The 19673-nt window shown below is 39.7% G+C and overlaps 3 protein-coding genes across 6 annotated transcripts in view; 1 reads left to right on the top strand and 2 right to left on the bottom strand.

The window, feature by feature from the left end:
* The window catches only part of LOC131886445 (small ribosomal subunit protein uS8A), a 41004-nt gene that overhangs the window by 2619 nt on the left and 18712 nt on the right, over positions 1-19673 (bottom strand). The gene's annotated exons all lie outside the window — the stretch shown is intronic.
* On the top strand, positions 8404-9736 carry LOC131886426 (vascular endothelial growth factor A-A-like). The gene has a single exon (XM_059234760.1). It carries the CDS (start codon positions 8590-8592, stop codon positions 9487-9489), a length of 900 nt encoding a protein of 299 aa, XP_059090743.1. The 5' UTR covers positions 8404-8589; the 3' UTR covers positions 9490-9736.
* On the bottom strand, positions 12277-19054 carry LOC131886406 (PTB domain-containing adapter protein ced-6-like). 4 transcript variants are annotated; one of them, XM_059234729.1, is made up of 6 exons: positions 18852-19054; positions 15707-15867; positions 15101-15267; positions 14711-15031; positions 13414-13635; positions 12277-12920 (listed from the first exon to the last, which is right to left on the bottom strand). In XM_059234729.1, exons 3-6 carry the CDS (start codon positions 15233-15235, stop codon positions 12372-12374), a joined length of 1227 nt encoding a protein of 408 aa, XP_059090712.1. In that variant the 5' UTR covers positions 15236-15267; positions 15707-15867; positions 18852-19054; the 3' UTR covers positions 12277-12371. The 4 variants fall into 4 exon arrangements, with proteins under 4 accessions (XP_059090712.1, XP_059090704.1, XP_059090731.1 ...); XM_059234721.1 differs by lacking the exon at positions 15707-15867 and having other exon boundaries at positions 18852-19053; XM_059234748.1 differs by lacking the exons at positions 15707-15867; positions 18852-19054 and adding an exon at positions 15478-15493.

Raw genomic sequence — 19673 nt, 5'->3', positions numbered from 1 at the left:
TTGTAAGTAAGTAAAAGTGTGGCTCATGAAAAGTAAATTTTAAGTTGGAGGCAAAAATTGTGCTTCAAGTATTTCAAATCCGTTAGATTGACGGAACTAATTAACGCACTAAGTTGAGTTGTGCTTCTTGAGAGAGGCTATGGAGGCAGCAAGGCCTGAAGCAAAAAGCTCTACAAAACTTTGATGGAAGCCGTTCCAGCAATGGGCGACCTCCTTATCAGATGCATGACAGCTGAGGGTTGGTTAATCAGCTTTTTCTTCCCAATCAACTGCCCAATCAGGAGGTTACGCAATGCTCAAATGTCATCTAGCAAGGTTTCAAAATGCTTTCCTCTCCAGCCCAGGTTGACTCCATAGATAAGAGGAACCAGATACAATCTGGTCAGTTGAATTAACAACTTTAAAATTGAAATGCAGGCTTGTAGATATAGATACTATTGTGGTACTGGATAATATTTAACTGAAATGTAAGCCAAGGTATTTGTGTTTTGATTCAAACTATGGCATTCATTAATCAGGCCATGGTAGTTCTAAATAGGCAAAAAAATAGCCCCAGTGGCCTGAAACTGGAAAAACCTGCAAATTGAATAGCATATTTTTGTCATTTGGTGCATATTAATATTTTTTTGCATATTTTATGTGCATTTTGGGGGCGAAGTCTTGCATATTTTCCCCATCTCTAATGGTCATGCACTCTCTTTTTTACATTATACGGATTGACATGACCAAGAGTTAAGATAATTGTTATTATATATAACCTTTCCTCACCTTTCATTTTCATTCACACAAGTCGAATCTCTTTGTAGGTCCGTGAGAAATGCTCCTTAAGCTCAAAATAAACTTGTCAAGGACGAGTGGATCTGTTTAGTTTTGACGAGTTGGTCAATATTTTTTGGTTGGGCGGTTGACTTTAATCTTAAAACTTATAATTCAAAAGTTTCCAATACACTTCTTGGGTACATTTGTGATGTCAAATGTGTCTTGGACAGCGATTGTCCATGGCTTGACCTATCAAATATGCAAAGACAAGCAATCCAATTGGTTTGCTCCATTCGAGTCCTTTCTCTTTTTTGACAACCCTGTAACTTATTCCCGGATTAGGGCAAAGAAGGGCATGGAAATATCTAAGAACATATATAATTAGGTAGCCTTCGTATCTGCGCTTAGTACTAAACAGTTTTGTCTTAGATGATCAATCTAAATTTTAGAAGTAAAAATGATAATGATAATACACTTTCAATTATTTTTGCCCCCCCCGCAGTCGTTGAGGCCCAGATTGGGCTAGATGCCGTTACACAATTGACTAGTAGAAAGTTTTCAATGCATATGCATCTCTGGATTTGAATCACCAGCCGCAAGTTTGGCGTTCGAATGGAATCACCTTTGATTGTATTTGCTCTTCAAATTTACCCTTATTTCCAACTATTATCCCAAGGTCCCTATTAGAGCTCTGGCGATTGTCATTGTAAGTAGGCGGGTCTACAACAATCTGGTTGAAAGTCATAATTCGAAACTTATCCCCATTTAGGTCCATGCTTTGAACGTCGACCCATTTATATATTTTGTTTCCGTCATCTTGTATCGTAGGTGTGCCTGGTTCACTGAATGAGCTGTTAACAAAAACTAGCTTAGTATCGTCACACCTTAAGGACCTAGAGTGCTGGAAAATTTCAAGGTTCCGATAGCTTCATGGGCTTCCTTCTCGTTAATAGTTATACCTTCTAGAAAGAATCTGTTAATGTTGTTAAGCAATCAAAGGTCGTTTGGTACATGTTGAGTTGGGATGAAGTTGTTCTGTTCTGCTTTACGAAACATTGTTGAATTCAAAGGTTTCAAACCGACCTTAGACAAAGGTTCGGAACCGTGTGTGTCAAAATCGCTAAAGAGAAAAAGAACACTTTCAACAAATGGTTTCTTCAACATCGAATTGAACCCCAGGTTGACAAATTCGCACAGAAAAATCATTTGCACGCAATAGTACAAGTTGAAATGAATGTATAAGTTAGATTCCGAATCTCCCAAGATAGTTTCTTACCCGTTTATCAGCAACAATATAAGCTTAATCAGGAAAAGGTTCAGTAAACACAGGAAACCTTTTTAAAGTATTTATTAAGACATTTAAGGCACTCTGCGTTATGGAATAGCAATATTAGCATTCTTTGGCCAATGTTCTTCAAATAATCGTCTACTTTTTAAGGCTTTGCGTCATGCTTAGGAATGAATACGAACCGGAACCCTGGATCCGCTTCCATATCCTTCTCTCTTACGGATCTACTCTCCACTATCAATATTATACGCAGTGTTTGATAGAGGCCATTAGATTGTGAAACACCTACATTTTTGTCAAAGTAATCTTTGTCCGGTCAATGAGCGCCAAGTTGGAAATGAGCTACGCATGAAAAATCCCGGCCACTCCACTATGTTGCCCCTTACGGATGCATTCCAAAATGGGAATATGGCGCTCGTCTTTTTAAAGAGGTGAGCAAACAATTGAGGCACAAAACCTGACTTAAGACTTGATATCAACACAAAACACTCCCAAAATATCATCTTTACTCCCTAACGTGTATTACAAACATTTGTCCAGGTTTATACTTTAACCTTTCTGCTATTTCCCAAAAAAATCATTGTACATAAGACATCACGTGAGATCATTTTAAGTTTGAGGTCTTGTTTCTGGTCCCAAACCTGCAAATGGAGCGACACACTTTTTAATTGTATTTTTCACCTATACGGAAGTTTTTACTCGAGAAGTTTTTTTTAATTTGTCATTAAGGAGATTGCCAAAGGCCGTCTTGGCATCAGATTTGGCGTACACCAAGAAATTTAAAAAAATCCTTTGAAATGAGCATGAAAGTTTCAGAGGTGAGTTTTTGAGGCCATCGTTCAGTTTTAATACTTCATCTTGTCAATGTTTTTTCACGTCCATTTTCACTTTTTAATTTTTAACTTAAATTTAGAATACGTCAAGGTGAATTGTGTTGGAATTAAGCACTAATGAATATGTTATAGCAATTCAAATTGAAAAATGTAAATCAAGATTTTGCGATTTGGAGCCTGTAATTCAATAATCATGAATTGCAAACAGCCCATTTATCTCAATCCATCCGTAAGTGCTTCATAGGAAAGTAATCACCAATAAAAATAGTTAAATCGTTTATTATTTTTATCATTGTTTATAGGTACTAATATACATCCCAATGGATCAGTTGGCAGATTTATCTCGCCCTTGAATATAAATGAGCAGGGCGTTTGACGTTCCTCAAAAGTGCTTTTCATTGACCGGAGGAAGCGCCCTCTGCTTCGTCTAGGTGCGGACAAACAAACGTAGAAACCGGAGAATACGCTCTAGGATGCCAGACTTTATCAAGAGATTATTAAATGAACAATTGTTAGCCCAAGTACTGTAACACACCGAATAACCCACCAACTCTTCGAGGAGACGTTTCAAATCCTATAGGAGTAAGATTCCGAACAATTACCACAATTGTATCAGATTTACATAGGAAGCTGTATACTGGATGTAAATGGCCAACACTTTTGCAAGCCTCGTTTCTTTATCAAGTTACTGGTATGCTACAAGTATATGATATATTACTCTCTGGTCATTCTTATTTGGGTTTCAAAAGTGTTTGTAATTTTACCCTTGTAGGATTTGAGTGGTCTCTCACAAGGGTGGTTGGTGTATTTATGCCGTTGGAATAGTTTAGCTAAAAATGTCCAATTAAAGCAGACATCTAGTGCGTATTCTTGTGTTTCTACGTTTGTTTGTCGGCAACGAGAAAATAATGAAAAGGACTGTAAAAGGAACGGATTAAAGTTTCAATTGCGGTAAAATTTCAAAAACGGTAATTCATTTCACAACCGCTACTGGTTACAGTTACCTTTTCTAAAATTTAGATGACATTTATTTCAGGCTTTTGCCCCATCAAGACCAGACTTCTCTAATCAATGTTGTTTTTTGTTTCAAATAGTCTTAAAAGTTGAACTTTTCCCTCTCAAAATGTTACGCTAATGAGGATTGATATTGCTTATTAGCTTGGCACTGCATTACTCCCATTCCTGGGTATATTTATTTGGTTCACTGTTTGCCAAGCCAATGGAAAAACATAACAGGAAAATCATTGATTTCCAAAGATTGAAAAACTTGATGCCTAAAACATTGGCAATCGTATGAGGATAACATACCTTATGGATTTTTAAACTGTTAAAGTCAATAAAATGCATATAATATAAGTATTTGCATTCAAAAATCAACCCTAAGAAAACTGATTTCGACTTCAGTTTTATTTTTTCGTCGCAAAAATGAAAATTTTCGACAGTATTCAATTAAATATTTTAAGTATTTTCGAAAAATTTAGGTTCTTTCAAAATGCTTACCGATTATGGATGAAGACTTGGGAAATTTGGTGCATCATACTCCAGCCGAAAGGAGATTTCGCTTTGAATCAGGCTCTTTTCAAATACTTTCCGAGAATAAGTATTAAATGTTTTACCTTTTTCTGGAGTAAATATTATTTAAATATTTCACAACTAAAGCTGAGGTCTTTTTCTGTTCTCAATTAATGGTTATTTAAAATTTGCAACCATCCATGACACAATTTAGTCCAATGGAATTTGATTGAGGAGATTTAAACAATGAAGTAGTGCAAATGTAACAAGATTTGAAACTACAACACCTGTCGTTAAAAGCAAGCACAATTTGCAGCCCTGTCATGTCAAGGTGATCTTCATTCTTCAATAATACAAAATATGGAAATAGCAAAACATTGCAAATTCTGTTAAGTTTGCCTACAAGCTTCAAGTTTCCTCAGTTGAGAAGAGAGAAACGAAAAATAATAGGCCGCTCTGGAGGGTGAAGAAAGGAACGAGTGACGAATAGTTTTCGGGGTTTTAGGTCGTTACAATTACACCATTTTAAACTGTATGGGATTACACGTCCCTTTTTTAAGAAAGGAACGAATTACTGTAATTTCGCTATTTCTCTACTGCCTTGTAAATGAGTTCAGATAATCTCATTGAACGAGTTCAAGTTTGCTCCAAGGATATTTAGTCTAAGTAAATACCGGGTAGCCCATACAGAATGGGGCAAAATAAATGCCAATTCAATCCAAAAAGCAGGGCTGGCAACTCAAAACATTATTTGCAAAGCGTGTAGGCAAGCAAGTATTTTTGGATGTTCAACGAAAATGTCACGAAATCTGTGATTCATTGCTTGGCCAAAACGCAAACTAGTTCCTTGGTAGAAATTTTGCTCGTTAGTTCTCAAACATTTGGCCAATTGCTATTATGTTTGTTCCAAAATGTCTTCAATTGATCCATCCCAGCCTGGAACATGTAGGTAAAGTTTCAGATTGTTGCGCATGAATTTTGATTGTCTGGGAGTATCATGGTCAGAAGACCTCTCGAAACCAAACACTTGCTTTGAAACACTTTTGAAACTGTGTACAAAAGTGAAAGAGGAATAGCTTACACCATAAGGTTAGCCATTTCTTCCAGTATTGTCCATAAGTCAATAACAATGAAATTCCTCTTCTTTCAGAAGTCATGGTCAAAAGACTAACTAAAACCAAGCTCTTGGTACAAAACATCATTTGAATGTTCCTCGCAAGAGAGGTTTTAATAGAGGATAAGGTATAGCCATTGATCTAATTGATCGTCTAACCATTGACCAAAATGTACATCGGCTACTTGGATGAAATTCCAACCAAACAAGTGTGGCTAATTTACGTTTTGGCCACGAAATGATTCGGAGATTTGGAGACTTGGATGGATAGTTTGTGAAATAGCTATAATCAATTTTGGTTGAATTGCTATGTTCTGTGACCCATTCTTTATGAGATAACGTGCAGCTTCTGTTAAGGAGGCCATACATAAACCAAGGAAGAGGGAATACATGGATGTAAAGGCTCTGTGCAAATTATTATGTCCAGGTCTAGCCAAGCCTATAACCTCATTTTGCAAACCAATTTTGCGTATGGCAATCTGAAGCCTAGGTACAAATTTTCGAGCCGATTGCATGATTTTTGTAGACCTAGGGGCATTTAAGACCTACTACAGTCATTGTTACGAGGCACGAATCCGCGTCACCACAATCGTCGTTTTTCTTTGGAATTACTTGAGCTACGTAGTACAAAGACAGTAATAAATTTCAATTGACTCTTACTCGTCAAAGTATGGCCCCAAAGCCTTCTTAAAATTCCATATGAGTTCCTTCAATTCATACCCAATTGATCTTATCAAGAAAATAATCACCGGCTTAACTGCCATCCGATACAGTACAAATGCGCAGCTGAACGCTGCAAAGGTCTCAAAATCAACATTTTGTCCTTCTTGAATAAAGATAAAGATTACTGTGTACTTTTTTCAAACATTCTTTTCGAGTTTTTTTATCGATATAGGGTAATGAGTTCCCCGTAAGTCATAGTTGATAAAAGATTTGGTCACATAACATGTTCGAACTTGCCGCTCTACGTGTACCCTTGACCGAAAGGCTAGTCCGGGATTGTTGATAAAAATACAATCTAAATGTCGCTTAAAACTTAACAATGGATCATTTAGTAAATAGAATCGTCGAAGTGAACATAGTAGCAGATTATAGAGGGTTGGTGCTCGGTTTAGTACAAAAGAGGATTTTAAGGTCTTCACCAAGGTTTAGGAATATTTTTGAGCTTTTTTGAAGGCATGTGGAAACCTTGTACTTTCTTATGTACCTTATCTTGAAAAATCTTACTTGCGTACCCTATCTGAACGTCAATTCGATTTTAATGTACTTTAATTTCATCACAAGCCATGCTTACATTTTCCCTTTGCAAAATGCCCAATTCAGGAGTTGTCAATATCCCTCCCAAAGACAATAGATGATTTAATCTTCAGATATTGACGCATCAATGTTTCGACAATTCAATTACCAACAATTTGAATGAGCGTGTACATTTTCAGTAGACTATTGCATAGACATAGATCTAGACTTCCGTGGAAGTCGACCAACGACCGCTCCGCTGTCACAACAACAAATTAGTACAATGGAGTAGTGATAAGTTTCGAACTAGAAAATTAGCTTGAAGAATCTCTGGTAGGGCTCCCAATAAAAATGAAAAAGGGGACAGAAATGAAGATCCACGATTAGGAACAAGTTTTAAAGCAGTCCTGGTTCCGAGACCTACATAGAAAGGCAGGGTCACGTTTTGCACCTCTTCGAAGTGGTTTTGATTTTGCTTGTGTACCCTCTTTCGCTAGTGATGGGAGACCTAGCCGAGATCCTTAAAGCTAAAAAGCTGACTCTTTTTTACACTACAATGAAGGGACTCCTGGGTATTCATCACCAACCGATTTATTGTCCTGTTTTACCAACCAATTGGTTAGCACTGATGTGTTTCGAACTGGAATATCAGTTTTTTTACCTTCAAGGACCTTGGTTAGGGCTGCCATTAAGAGCAAAATAAGAGACCCAAACCAAATCATAACTGCTCAGCAGAGTGACAAAACGTGATCCTACCTTTTTTGGTCTGGGAATCAGACCTGCAATAAAACTTGTTCTTGACCTTACGTCTTCATCTCTGTACCCTTTTTCATTTGAATTGGGAGTGCTAACAGAGGTTCTTCAAGCTAAATAGCCGACTATCCTGATCGAAACCATCACTACTGGCTAGGCCTCCGATATCTACTCTCTAGATGTCTATGGCCATGTGAACGAACCCTGTTTACTCAAGAATGGAAGCGTACGAAGGTACTACGAACGTACGTACTCTTTGACTTCTGACGATTTGTCATTGGCGTTTCCTTACACAGTGACCAATTCGTGGTTGTCAGAGGCTCTTGTTGAACTCGACTTTTTTCAATTCATTCAGAACCCTTTGATGTTTCGCCATGTGACGAGAAGTCTGGCACTGATTCTGGAAGATTCGTCCCAGAATTGACACACTTCCACGGCTGTTTAATTTCTGCTGAAATGTTTACTCCTTCAAGCTCAACAGTCCGTTGAACGCATGGGGAAGCCCACCTCATCCCTAATGACAAGTTCTTTTCATTCACTTTGACTCATAATAAAGATTCACTGATGTAAATATTCAAACTCTCACCATCTGCTGGAAATTACAGAGTCCCAGAAGACGAAAAATATTGCAACATTTCCTGTCTGTACAACAAACACTGCTGTCTCAATTTCACCATTATCTGACAATCCCTAAAAGGGCTGAACTAGTCTTTACCTATAAGACAAAACATATGAAGCTAAAACTTAGTTAATATCTCTCTTTTTCGGGGATTTCTATGAATCTTCTTTTCGCAGTGACAATGAGTGTCTGCCCATGTTTGCTACTTGGGGTTCAATCAGTTGTGGCCAAGTGTAATCAGGACCTTGCCCAATCTTATCGCTTGAATATATAAGCCTCAGCAAGTTTGGAAGCCCTCAGTTTTTTGAGAATGCTTGGGAGGGTTCCATCTCATTAAGAATTTTGATATATGCCAATCTCAATCAGTTGCATATACATACACATACATGTGCCAGTGATGTAAATAGTTTTTTCTGACGGAGTTCGTTTGTTTTCTTAATTCATCCGTCGTGAACATCGCTCTGCCGTGGATAAAATGCGGTGCTTCAAGAAATCTGGCTCAATCTCCAGCCTCAACATGAACTTGGGGCTTCTCCTTCTGAATCTTTCCTACTTGAAGCAAGGAGTATCCAATATCGAAGCCGTGGAATATGTCAGTCAAGGATCCTGCACCCAGAACCAGCAACGGAACATCCTCAGCAACGTGCCCATTTGTCAGACTCGAGAAGTCCTCGTGGACCTTCGGCAACATATGTCCAATGCTAGTAATATCATCCAGGTGATCCCGGATTTTGCACCAGTTCAGCGATGTGGGGGCAGCTGTCAATTGTACTCCCATCGATGTATTCCCACTTCCACCCGCAAGAAGCGTCTGGAAGTGATGACCGTCTTGTCGCAATTCCCTCAACCGGAGACCCAGATTCAATGCGGTTACGTGGAGATAGAGGAACACGTGGGTTGTGCTTGTGGATGTCCAGTTCAAGCGAGTGATTGTCGATCCGATCAGTATTATTCGTCCACGGGATGTCAGTGCATCTGCAAAGACCAAGAGGAACGGAATCGTTGTATCCTACGGGGTATGCGATGGGATATCATGAATTGCATGTGCATTTGTCCCATATCCAGCTGGAAAGTGTGTTCTACTGGGTACATTTTTGACTTCTCGCGGACCTGTCAGTGTGTTACCATTAGTACCACGGCTTCCACGGGCCTGTTGACGGCTATTATTGTGCTGGTCACGTGCATGGTGGTGTCGGTCATTGGCGGTTATGTGATGTACAAAAATCAGATTGGTCTTTTCCGCTCACGAAGCAGAAGGAATATTTCGAATCATAGTTTGGATGAGGAAGAGGACAAACATCTCAGTCGGGAACCAATTTGGGACAAACTAACCCATGAACAAATTGTTTGTCGGACCATGAGTGAAGTAGACTGAAAAGTGACAAATTTTTCGTCGCGTTACCAAAAAACCAGATGGACTTGGTGTTCAGCAAAGGTTTTCAAAAAACCGTCTCTGAAAGTATAAAGACATTGTGGTTTTTGTCACAATGTTTCACCTCTTCTTCGGGGGTATAAATGGCCGATTCCTTTGCGTCACTTTTCGGACGTTTTCGGATGCAGTTCTGAATCAATTACAAACCAATCTCTTTGTCGTATTGAAATAAATGTTTTTTTTTATTTAATTGCTTATCGTTAGGTGCGTAGCGATGTCGAAACTGTTTACCTGAATGGGTGTAACGAGGAATTGAATCACATGTCTCAGAGCAAATATGATCAACTTGGAGTCTACGTAGCCGGTTTTATTAATTCTTGGTTGCTAGGGTCAGAGGGTTGACACTCGCCCGTCAAGCGAAGCCAGCCATCATATCGCCCAATGTTTCCAATAGAAGTTTCCTGAGGTTGAAAGGTCGGAGAGGAGAATCGAACCAGGAAACTACACTACATACGCACACTACGCCACATTTCGTCCCTAAGGATTAACTCACAGCGCCGGGGTTTGAACCCACGATCCCTTGGGAAAGTATTCTCATTTCCCTATCACTGCATTTTAGACAGCTCAGGTACACTAGCAAATTTTCCTTGTTAAGATTTCTAGTATGAAATTAGCCGTCCGTTAGTGGAGATATGAGCAATTATCTACCCATGTGTATTTTGCAATACTTGCAACTAAAGAGATTTTCATGGAGCGAGAAAATGTCAAGCATGTCATCAATATGAACCAACTTAATGTGCTATTAAACCCGATCATCTCAATTTAGAGGTCCCTATAAAGTGTGAACATATTTCAAGACTGCTTTTGAAGTAGCGTTATCCGAGCATTTAGTCATAACTTCAAGCAATGTGGTCACTTCACTTAGAAACTGAGCAACTTATGGTATGGTCAATCTGTGAAACTCGATCTTGTGATATTTAGAAAAAAAACGTAAATTCAAGACTACTAGGTCAACCATTTCAATGACAAGTGGCCACCACTGATCGGATGACTACTTAGCTCTCAAGTTGTGTGATACTAGGATCACACAAATTCTATTGAACTTTTTGCTCCAACTTTTACTTCCATACTCGTACGTTGGCGAAAGTATAGAACGTTGATAACAAGAAAATATTTGTCTATTGTAGCTGGCATTTAATCGCTACCATAGAGCTCCAAACGGTGTGGTTCAACTTCAGGAGTCCGAAATATTTAGCAATGGCAAGAAGCTATTTCTCTCTTATCTTGATGCTCAAGAATTTTCAAATAGATTGCTGAACGTACCACAAAATGAACAAATATTTTGGAAATGTAAGCTCGGGGGATAAATCTTTGTCTCTTTTCCATCAAGTTTCATTTTTACAGTCAAATTGAAAAACTCGCGTCTGCAACCTTCTTTATGCCGTTCATGTCGACATCATTCGCTTACCCCTACAGCTTTTCCCCAAACTCTTGATTTCGGATCATTGAGGCACTGCATTGGCGGGCAGACCTCGTGTAGAGGTAGGCCTCGTGTACGAAGAGGACATGTTTAGCTGTACAATGATGTGGACCAATTTCTGTGGAAAAATGTCCTTTATATTGTTATTCGTACGAATTGACCAGGAGTGCCGATGTGGTTCTTGGTCCTCCTCGTCCAGTGCCCAAGATGTCTGTGTTCCTCTTCAGGTTGTTGACGTGTTTCTTTGACTTAATGTTAAAAATGAAAATTGATGGAAAAGAGTCAAATATTTATCCCCCGAGCTCAACCTTCGAAAATATTTGTTCATTCTAAAGTTATAGGCCTAGTTTCATCCATACTTGATTTGCCCTCGTACTTTTTGTTCATGGAGCTCATTCTTCAGTCATATATATACCTTCTCAGTCATCGTTATGTCTTCTGCTCATGCTCTCTCTTACCCTTTCATCTATTCTCAATAATTTATTCAGTAATATATAAACCTCTTCTTTCCCGTATCATAAATCAGACGACAATTTTTCAACCTCATGACTTGAAAGTCATGTCATTTAGGTAAAGTACAAATGCTCATTTACAAATGTCTGGAAATGATATTCATCTCCAATTAATTTGTGGTTCCATTTCCAATTAACCAACCAATATTAGCTAGAAATGGGTCACAGGATATTTTTATTATTAAACCAATTTAATCTTTTAATCAAAATTTAACTATGAATATGATTTTATATCATATTTCCCAAAAGAGTCCCATTTTTTTCAATCTCCCCCAACACGACAGCTCTCTCATTCCCTAAATGTTCGTGGTAAAGCATATTTGGAGACCTCCTCGAGCTTTTGCAAACCTGATAAACTCATTGGAGCCCAACTGGGTGAAGCATATTCAAGATGCGGCTGGACAATCGACTTGAACAGAGTTAGCATCGTGATACTATCTCTGGACTTAAACGCGCGATATATCCAACCACACATTTGAAAAATCTTTGCCAACTTTCAACTGGATAGGCTCAGCAAAATTTCCATTATCTTGGACTACATCTAAATCCTTCATGGACAAGACCTGCTGAATGCCCTTACCTTCATCATCTGATAGTGGAGAGTCTAGTGGCGTCGACCCAATGGTCATTGAGCGGAATTTCATTCAATTCAAGGCCATATTACTCTCAGCAACCCAAGAGTAGATTGGATAGTCTCATTACAATGCTTTTTATGTTTAATATATCTTTATTTTAACACATAGGGGCATGTATAGATTAATAGCACTGGATAAATCACATCTAAACCATTAGATAGTTTTAGCAAAGCCTAAGACCCTCAACTGACATACAAAAACTACAATTTACAGTTCATAATGTTGATCAGTTAAGATATTGGGATATCTTCGAATTTATTACTTCTTGAGAGGGTCAAGGTCATCCAGAGAAAAGTTCCCCATACTGATGCCTCCTTGAAAGCCATTCAAAGCGTTGGTCTGTGATCGAACTGGTGACTCAAAAGTTGACATGCCAAATGGATCGCCATTGAATGGATCCTTGGTTACAGCCTCGTTAGCTGAGAAAAGGGAATCCGAGAAATTGTTTTGAGATTTAGCCCGGGCAGGCATGGCGGGCGGAGGAGAGATGAGAACTGGGGCCGACGGGGCAGGGTGCAAAGTGGGGGCTTCTGTTTTTGGCGCCCGAGGGTCAAAATCAGCTTCATCAGTGTCGTCAGAATCAGAGTTGCTGGCGAAAGCACGTGGATTGAAGTCATCATCATGGAGGTCGTCCAACGAGAATCCGTCCAATTTGTTGTTGGCCGAATCCAAATTGATGAGCTCATCCTTTTCCGGTTTCTTGGCCGAATGGTTGGAATCATTGTCGTTGCCACCTCCATTGCTCAAGGATCCATTCAGGGATGTGGAATCATTCTCATTGATTCTCACCTCGCAGATTTCCGTTATCTAAACAAACAAAGTGGAAAGCATATCAACATGTTATCCTCATGCACTTGGCATGTGCTTCATATTCTAGAAATTAGAATCCCAAATTGATTTGTTTGCAATGCTGGGTGTGCTGCTTCTTGAATACATGTTCAAATTTTATGACGTCACTACTAAATCCATGTCTGTTCCTGAGAAATCAGTTGAGCAACCTGCATTGGAAAACTGCTTCATATTGTAGTTGGCTTGGGTATAATCCCCTTGTTGCACTTTTTCCTTTTCAAGTTTTCCGCCCTGAAGAATCATCGTTGCCTTTCTCAATTAGCATTCATGATAGCCAGACCACATACTAAACATTGCATACAGTTTCCAATCAAAAAGAAACTGGTTCTTTGTTTCCGTGAAATTTCTCTCTTGAGCATATTTAGAATGTGATTCTAACAACACGAAAACGGATTCCAATCCCAGAAGCGGTAATGAAGTCCGCAAAACAAAAATCTAGCAAATTACTTACATTGTTTTTATTCATATATTCCTGGACCTCTTGACGCCCTTTGATGTTGACAATGTCTTTAAGACGCCTCTTGAGTTCAGCATTCTCATTTTCGAGTAATGCAATGCGCTTTTGTTGGACCAATTGAGCCTTCTTCACTTCTTTCTCCTTTCCAGAAGTGTCCAGGAACTTCTTGTAAGCCAACTCGAAAGCTTGACCAATGGTCAATGTGATTTCCTCGGCCTGAAAGCAAAATACAAAGACGTGAGCAATCTCTTCCAAGTATCCCGTTTTCTCATATCATAACAGGTACAGAAGGCTGTATAAACAGTTCCTGAGAGGAAACAGACAACTGGGCTAAAAATCCCTTGTGGGAAAATCGCAACAAAGACACAAACACGGAATCAGTTTGAACCATCATTCCACCGTCAACTCGTCCTTGAAACGTGTTCTTTGTGACCAACAAACTTTATGGCATTCACTGTATTGTACTGGAGCTTCCTGATATTATTTCCATTGGTAAATACTAGGAATCGATAATTTGAATACATTCAAAATTTGTTTAAATACATCGGTTTCAAATGAGTAAGTTGAGCGGTTAGGGAGTCATCCAACCATTAACCTTCATTAGATTACGTGTAATCAATATTTTCAAGGAAAAATTGATTTTCAATATATGCCTAATGGAGATTTATTGATATGGGAGCGTTATTGTCTGTGATATGATGGTAAAATGTGATTTGTCAACTAAAACTTGCTTCCTTTTCACAGACTGCTATACCAATTCACAATTGATAAGCTCAACAACGTGTCAACATGTTGTGTCACACATGTAGAATGAACCACTAACCAGTAAAGTACTAATGACTTAATAAGTTAAGTGTGCTTCGATCCCAATATCTCCTAATGGGCAGTCTAATGAAATATACAAATGCAAAATATAGATAAATGGTGGACAATCAAGAATGGGCTTGATGTGAATGTTTTTCGTCAATGCAAATACCCAGAAATGCTATACTTTGACTGACCAGCTCTTCATTTGCTTAAAAACACGGCATTTAGTCCTAATGTCGGTTTTCTTATCAGTTGAAACTGAAACCACAGATAATTCAATTGGAAACACAGAATTCAATCCATAGAAAAAAGAGCGTGTCAGAGCTCCCAAAGTCGCATTGATCTGAAATCAATCTAATCGGCCAACGATCAACTGCTTCAAATGAGCTCATAATGCATCCACATTTGCAACAGGAGGGGCATTAAGAAGTGCTAATTTTTTGCCCAAAATTACCCAACGTTAACAGATTGCATGCCATCTTACCAATTTATCACTGACAAAAACGAAGCAAGTATGACGACTGGAGTCATTATCCTTGGCGATGAAGCTGAAGAAGCGTTTCTCAGCCTTGTCATCGGCACAATACGAGATCTTATGCAAAGGGTATTGATGCATCATGGCCTTGGATTTGGGATCTTGAATCGTCACTCCATCCACCGAAATGGTCATCTCCACTTTGGGCGTCTTCGCGCTGCTGTTGCCGCCCTCGGCCTTCTTCAATTGTTGGTTGAACTTTAGCTTCTGCACACCTTGTTTCACCACCTCGATTCCCTTAGGCTTGTCCACCTCTGTGTTGCCCAAGAACTATTAAAAGAGAACAATTCTATCATATATACGTATGGGCTTGAATGATGATTGCTAAAACTGTTTTACCTTGACTAGGTAGACGACATGACCGTTTTGGAGGGCTTCTGGTTGATGAATCCATTTCTTGTCGTTTTTCTTTCCATTACTCAGTTTATTGTTCTTGTTGTTTTGAGCCCATTTAAGGATGCTGGAGTTTCGCATTTTGAGTGAAGAGTAATCCTCTCCTGGATATTCTGGAAACAAAGCATATTGCTTAATTAGAGACCTCTATTCCATTGTGGAAGTAGAAATGTCCCGAGACCGGATGTGTTGGGAAATTATTACGATACAAGCTGCCAAATTTCCTGTAAAAAACCTCTGTTTCGAGAAAAACGATTCAAACCTCTGGAATTGCTTGCAAGGTGTAACTGAATTGCTCTTTTTTCCACCTGCAGTGGGAATACCTAAATAACGATGAATTGTATCAGCTTCCAGGTCTACTCAACAAGACTCAGGTTTCAACATTTAGGAAGGAAGAAGAAATTCAGTCTGGAGAGCGTTCCAACAGACAGAGGAGTTGCAACAACGACTACGCACTTGAACACATGAAGGTCATTTTTGTTGAAATCATCTCAATTCAATGGCCATCAACGGAGCAATACCTACTCTATCTGCGATGATTTTGCTCCTCACCTGTAGTAGGCTTGCTCGCTTGCTCTTTGTTTGGTTGTAACAACGAAGATAATCATCAGGACATTTAGTGCCATGCAAGTTCATGAGGTGTTCAGTGTTGACTAGTTTACTGAGCGGTCAACTCTTGTGGAAGGTGAAGGAGTAGCCTTGAAAATGGACCCCTGAAATATGCAGATGCGAACAACCATTCAATGTGTGCTTCCATTGAAAAGAGACTGGAACAATCAGAGATCGAATACTGGCATAATTTTTCTCTTTATTCTATTCTGTTGATTAGGGTAGATGATAATCGTGGTCCAAAACATCCAGAAGTCCTTGGCTCGAACAACAACGAGTAACCTTGGACTGAGTAAAAACCCTTGAACGACTCCAGCTAGCTGCAAGTGTAAGTGTGCTCTGCAGAGTCCTAGCAATTTTCGAGATACTGGAAAATCCTTACTTGTTGCACAGATATTAGCCATACATGCCCCCTGCTCTCGGTATTTCAATCGATCGATTTCAAGCACGCAATGTGGTCGGTTCGTGCCTTATTTCCTTCTCTCAGTCGAAACATTGGGATTCAGTGTTGCTGTATTGTCAATGATGGCAACAATTGGGACCACTATCTATTGTTGTGGTGGATGTGAATAGAGATTCGCATTGCCGTGACGTTTTTCCAATTAAACCGTGACCTTCTCACGGTTAATAGCTGAAAACTACAGGAAAACTTTGGGATGTCCACCAAAAAAGAGATTCAGCTTGGGAACCTTTTGCCAACAGATTTCATTTTGTCCGAAATGTTGCTAAGTATTTTTTAAAAAAAGGTCACCATTAAAATGATTAGATCGAAACTCATACCCACGCCATTAGCAACCTTTCTTGGCTCCTAAAACGGACAATTTCTGATCAAATCGTTGTCTAGAGTGGAGCAGATAAGTCGAGTTTCGTGCATTTTGTCGCTGGCAACCAACGTGTTTCTAAGCTGGAACCGACTTGAGAGCCTAGCAACAGATTGACTTTGGGCAAGATCGTGATCGACGTTCGGATCTATTGAACCCTTTTCGATCCGGCCTTTGGTAAACCTGATTACTCGGAAATAACCCAAAGTCTATCAAAATCATCTGTGCAGGCTTCAATTGTTCATAGAGTTCTTGTATAACAAATTCCGCTGCACAATAAGCTCTCCTGAAAACGGTTCCTGAAACCAGTTTCATTGCGATAATCTCCGATCTAAAAAAAAAGGCTGATGTTCATTCTTTTGGATACGTGCGTCTACAAATATGACCAAGTTTCACCTTTGGGCTGCCAGACAATCCAGTTTTTGTGCTTCCAAAACGTTTGTGGTTTGACGACACCATTTGCCTCAGACATGATATTCTCGTTTGAATTGTTATTAAAGTGTATGTGAGGCAATCCCAACTTTCATGGTTCGTCGCTCACCGAGGTCGACTTTCATAGGACGACTTGTTATCAATCTTTTGAATCCTTCTCAACCTTGTCTCTCATCAGATGGAACTTTCGCCCAAGGTTCCCATGACGAGAGAAACTTTCTTGTATTTTCCAACAATTGGGAGACTGGCAAATGCGACGCTTTCGTGATGGAGATCATGATGACTACCAGTAGCCAAGATCTTGAGGTAAAAAGTACAGTTGCTTGAAATGGCAAGCTGTTGAACAACCTGGTTTCAAAGAGAAATTCGTCGTTTGTTCGTTCGTCAAACTCATCAAAAAAGACAGTCCAGTCACGATTGAATTCAGAGTCCAACGGGCAAATTCCATGTTTTCTAAGTCTAAGAGTGCCTCATCAAGGCGCTAAAACCATACGCGGAACTACGCAACAAAGCAAAAAATGGCATAGCATTCAACTTGAACATGGCGAGTCAAAACCAGATTGCTTGTACTGCCATTCTCTTCATAGAGTGTACAAAGGGGGTCCGATTCGTCGGAGATGGGAGAACTATGAAGAGGCTCTTCTGCGCATCACTCCGAAAATGCATGGCTCCTAATAGTTCCCTATTGGCATTCACATTGACATAAGGCCCCATCCTCCTCTCTCCCAAGTTAACACGCCTGTGTTCAGGACTTGGATCTCCTGGATGGTACGAACAAAACCCATGATTCCAGGCCCCGGGCAGCATCTATATCAGCAACACCGCAGGGACGTTTATTTCGTGCCAGGTACAAGCCGACACCATTCTCGAATCGTACAGCACACACGAGCAGAGCCCATCATCCTCATCATCCAACGCAGGAATGATTTTAGGACGGACTCGTGAGCGAGAGAGAGATACTCTGAACCGACAGGGGTAGGTACTCTTCAGCATGCATGCAGAACCATGGATGGATCAAGAGCCGACGCCTTGGACAACGCCGAAACTTGTCTCACCAGTGGCAAAAGGATCGCAGTGGCTGGAAACAAAGAAACTAAGGACACACATACTACACTTCCCAAGCACAGCTGAATTGGAGGAGGCCCAGCTGAACCGCTCAATAAAAGAACACTTTGATGCCTCTTGGTGGGATATGTCATTGAGCAAAGCAAGTATAGGTTGAATGAGGGGTGACAAGATCAAGCAAGGTTCCATTTGAATCTTCGGTGCATGTTAAAACAGATAGAAGCCTCGGGTAACGGCTCGAGGATTCCACCAATTACAACAGAAACGATGTATTCTCAGGATTTATGTCGTAGCTTGCTTTATGAGTGGGAAAAAGAGTCTCACACCTCCAGAAGCCATAAAAATGAATCGAATCGTTGAATCGTTGTTTATTTGCTCGAATGTACGAACGTTAGCTAATGCTGGACAATCAACCGCACTTTTTTTCCATTCTATTTCCACGCCTTGTATTAACATCTTGAGATAAGTCGGCGAAGCTTTGAATAGTTGGATAGATAAGCCTGGCAATCAAAACTTGTGAACCAACATGCTAAAACCGTAATTAGTTGCTTATTCGATAGTATAAGTTACGTATCTCAACTTACGTATCTTATGTCTTTCCTTTCAGATAACATGATACGTCCAAGAACGAGTTTTCTCAAATACAAATGTTTGTACTCTGATAATGTTGACAAACGCTCATTAAGAGGTGAGACGTCATGCGGATGCTAAACTAGGTCCTTGTCAAGAGAAAAAACAAATATCTCCATACTACAAAAAATTGGTCTTACCTCAAAAACGAATAATAATAACCCGTTAAAGGCTCAATCGTCGAAAGGAAAATTAGTCTCTTCAGACAAGAGGGTACTTGATATTAGCAACGAAACAACTCCACGAATTGATGGCAGTTATAGGTGAAGCTGTAGAAGACTGAACCGAGCTCCGTGTTCTGCCAGTGGAGGATCCCAACTGGTACCACGGTGATAGGATCCTGAGTCATGAAGAACAGTGCCACCGAGGAGTTGGGCAGTGAGATAGGAGACCAAAGACCAGCCGGCTCGATTGGCATCCTCCTCCATCGACTAGCTAGGTACATGCGTGCAGTACGTAGCATGTACATGGGACGACACGAGGTAGTGCCGAAATTGGTGCGGTTTACACAAGCATCCACTATCGGGCATTCTGATAATAATATATCACTAAGGCCTTGAGAACCGGAGAGGCATGATGTTTGATTAAATAATTGCCTTTTGTCAAGCAATGGCCACATTCTAATTTCGAGGCGACTTTAAGTTTACAAGGTAGATTTAGCAAGAAATAAGAAAGTTGGACATTTATTTAGTTGTGACTTTTGTTGATTGACTGAGGGGGTTAAGTCGTTTTGTCTTTTCAACATTCTAAAATGGTTCGAAAATTATTTGGACGTTTCTTGTATCAGTCCATTACGCAAGCATAAGGGAAAAGTATTGAAGTCGAGGAAATTTGACAATCAACCCCAGATGGACTCTAGACTTTGAGAGGTTAAATGGCATTTTGTCTCCAGCTAACAGCTGGAAAAAACGTGTTGATAGATATTAGAATGTTAGTGCGACTCTTTTTGCACATCTGATGTT

The sequence above is a fragment of the Tigriopus californicus genome, chromosome 1 (genome assembly GCF_007210705.1).
Source record: "Tigriopus californicus strain San Diego chromosome 1, Tcal_SD_v2.1, whole genome shotgun sequence".
In the NCBI taxonomy this organism is placed as follows: domain Eukaryota; kingdom Metazoa; phylum Arthropoda; class Copepoda; order Harpacticoida; family Harpacticidae; genus Tigriopus; species Tigriopus californicus.
The sequence above is the reverse complement of the archived record's forward strand: the minus strand, read 5'-3'. Positions and strand labels throughout refer to the sequence as shown.

Coding starts and splice junctions, on each gene's coding strand:
- LOC131886426 (XM_059234760.1), top strand. CDS start 8,590: ATGCGGTGCTTCAAGAAATCTGGCTCAATCTCCAGCCTCAACATGAAC.
- LOC131886406 (XM_059234729.1), bottom strand. CDS start 15,235: ATGCGAAACTCCAGCATCCTTAAATGGGCTCAAAACAACAAGAACAAT. Junction 15,032..15,100: donor ATGTCGTCTACCTAGTCAAG/GTAAAACAGTTT, acceptor CTCTTTTAATAG/TTCTTGGGCAACACAGAGGT. Junction 12,921..13,413: donor AATATATGAATAAAAACAAT/GTAAGTAATTTG, acceptor TTGTTTGTTTAG/ATAACGGAAATCTGCGAGGT.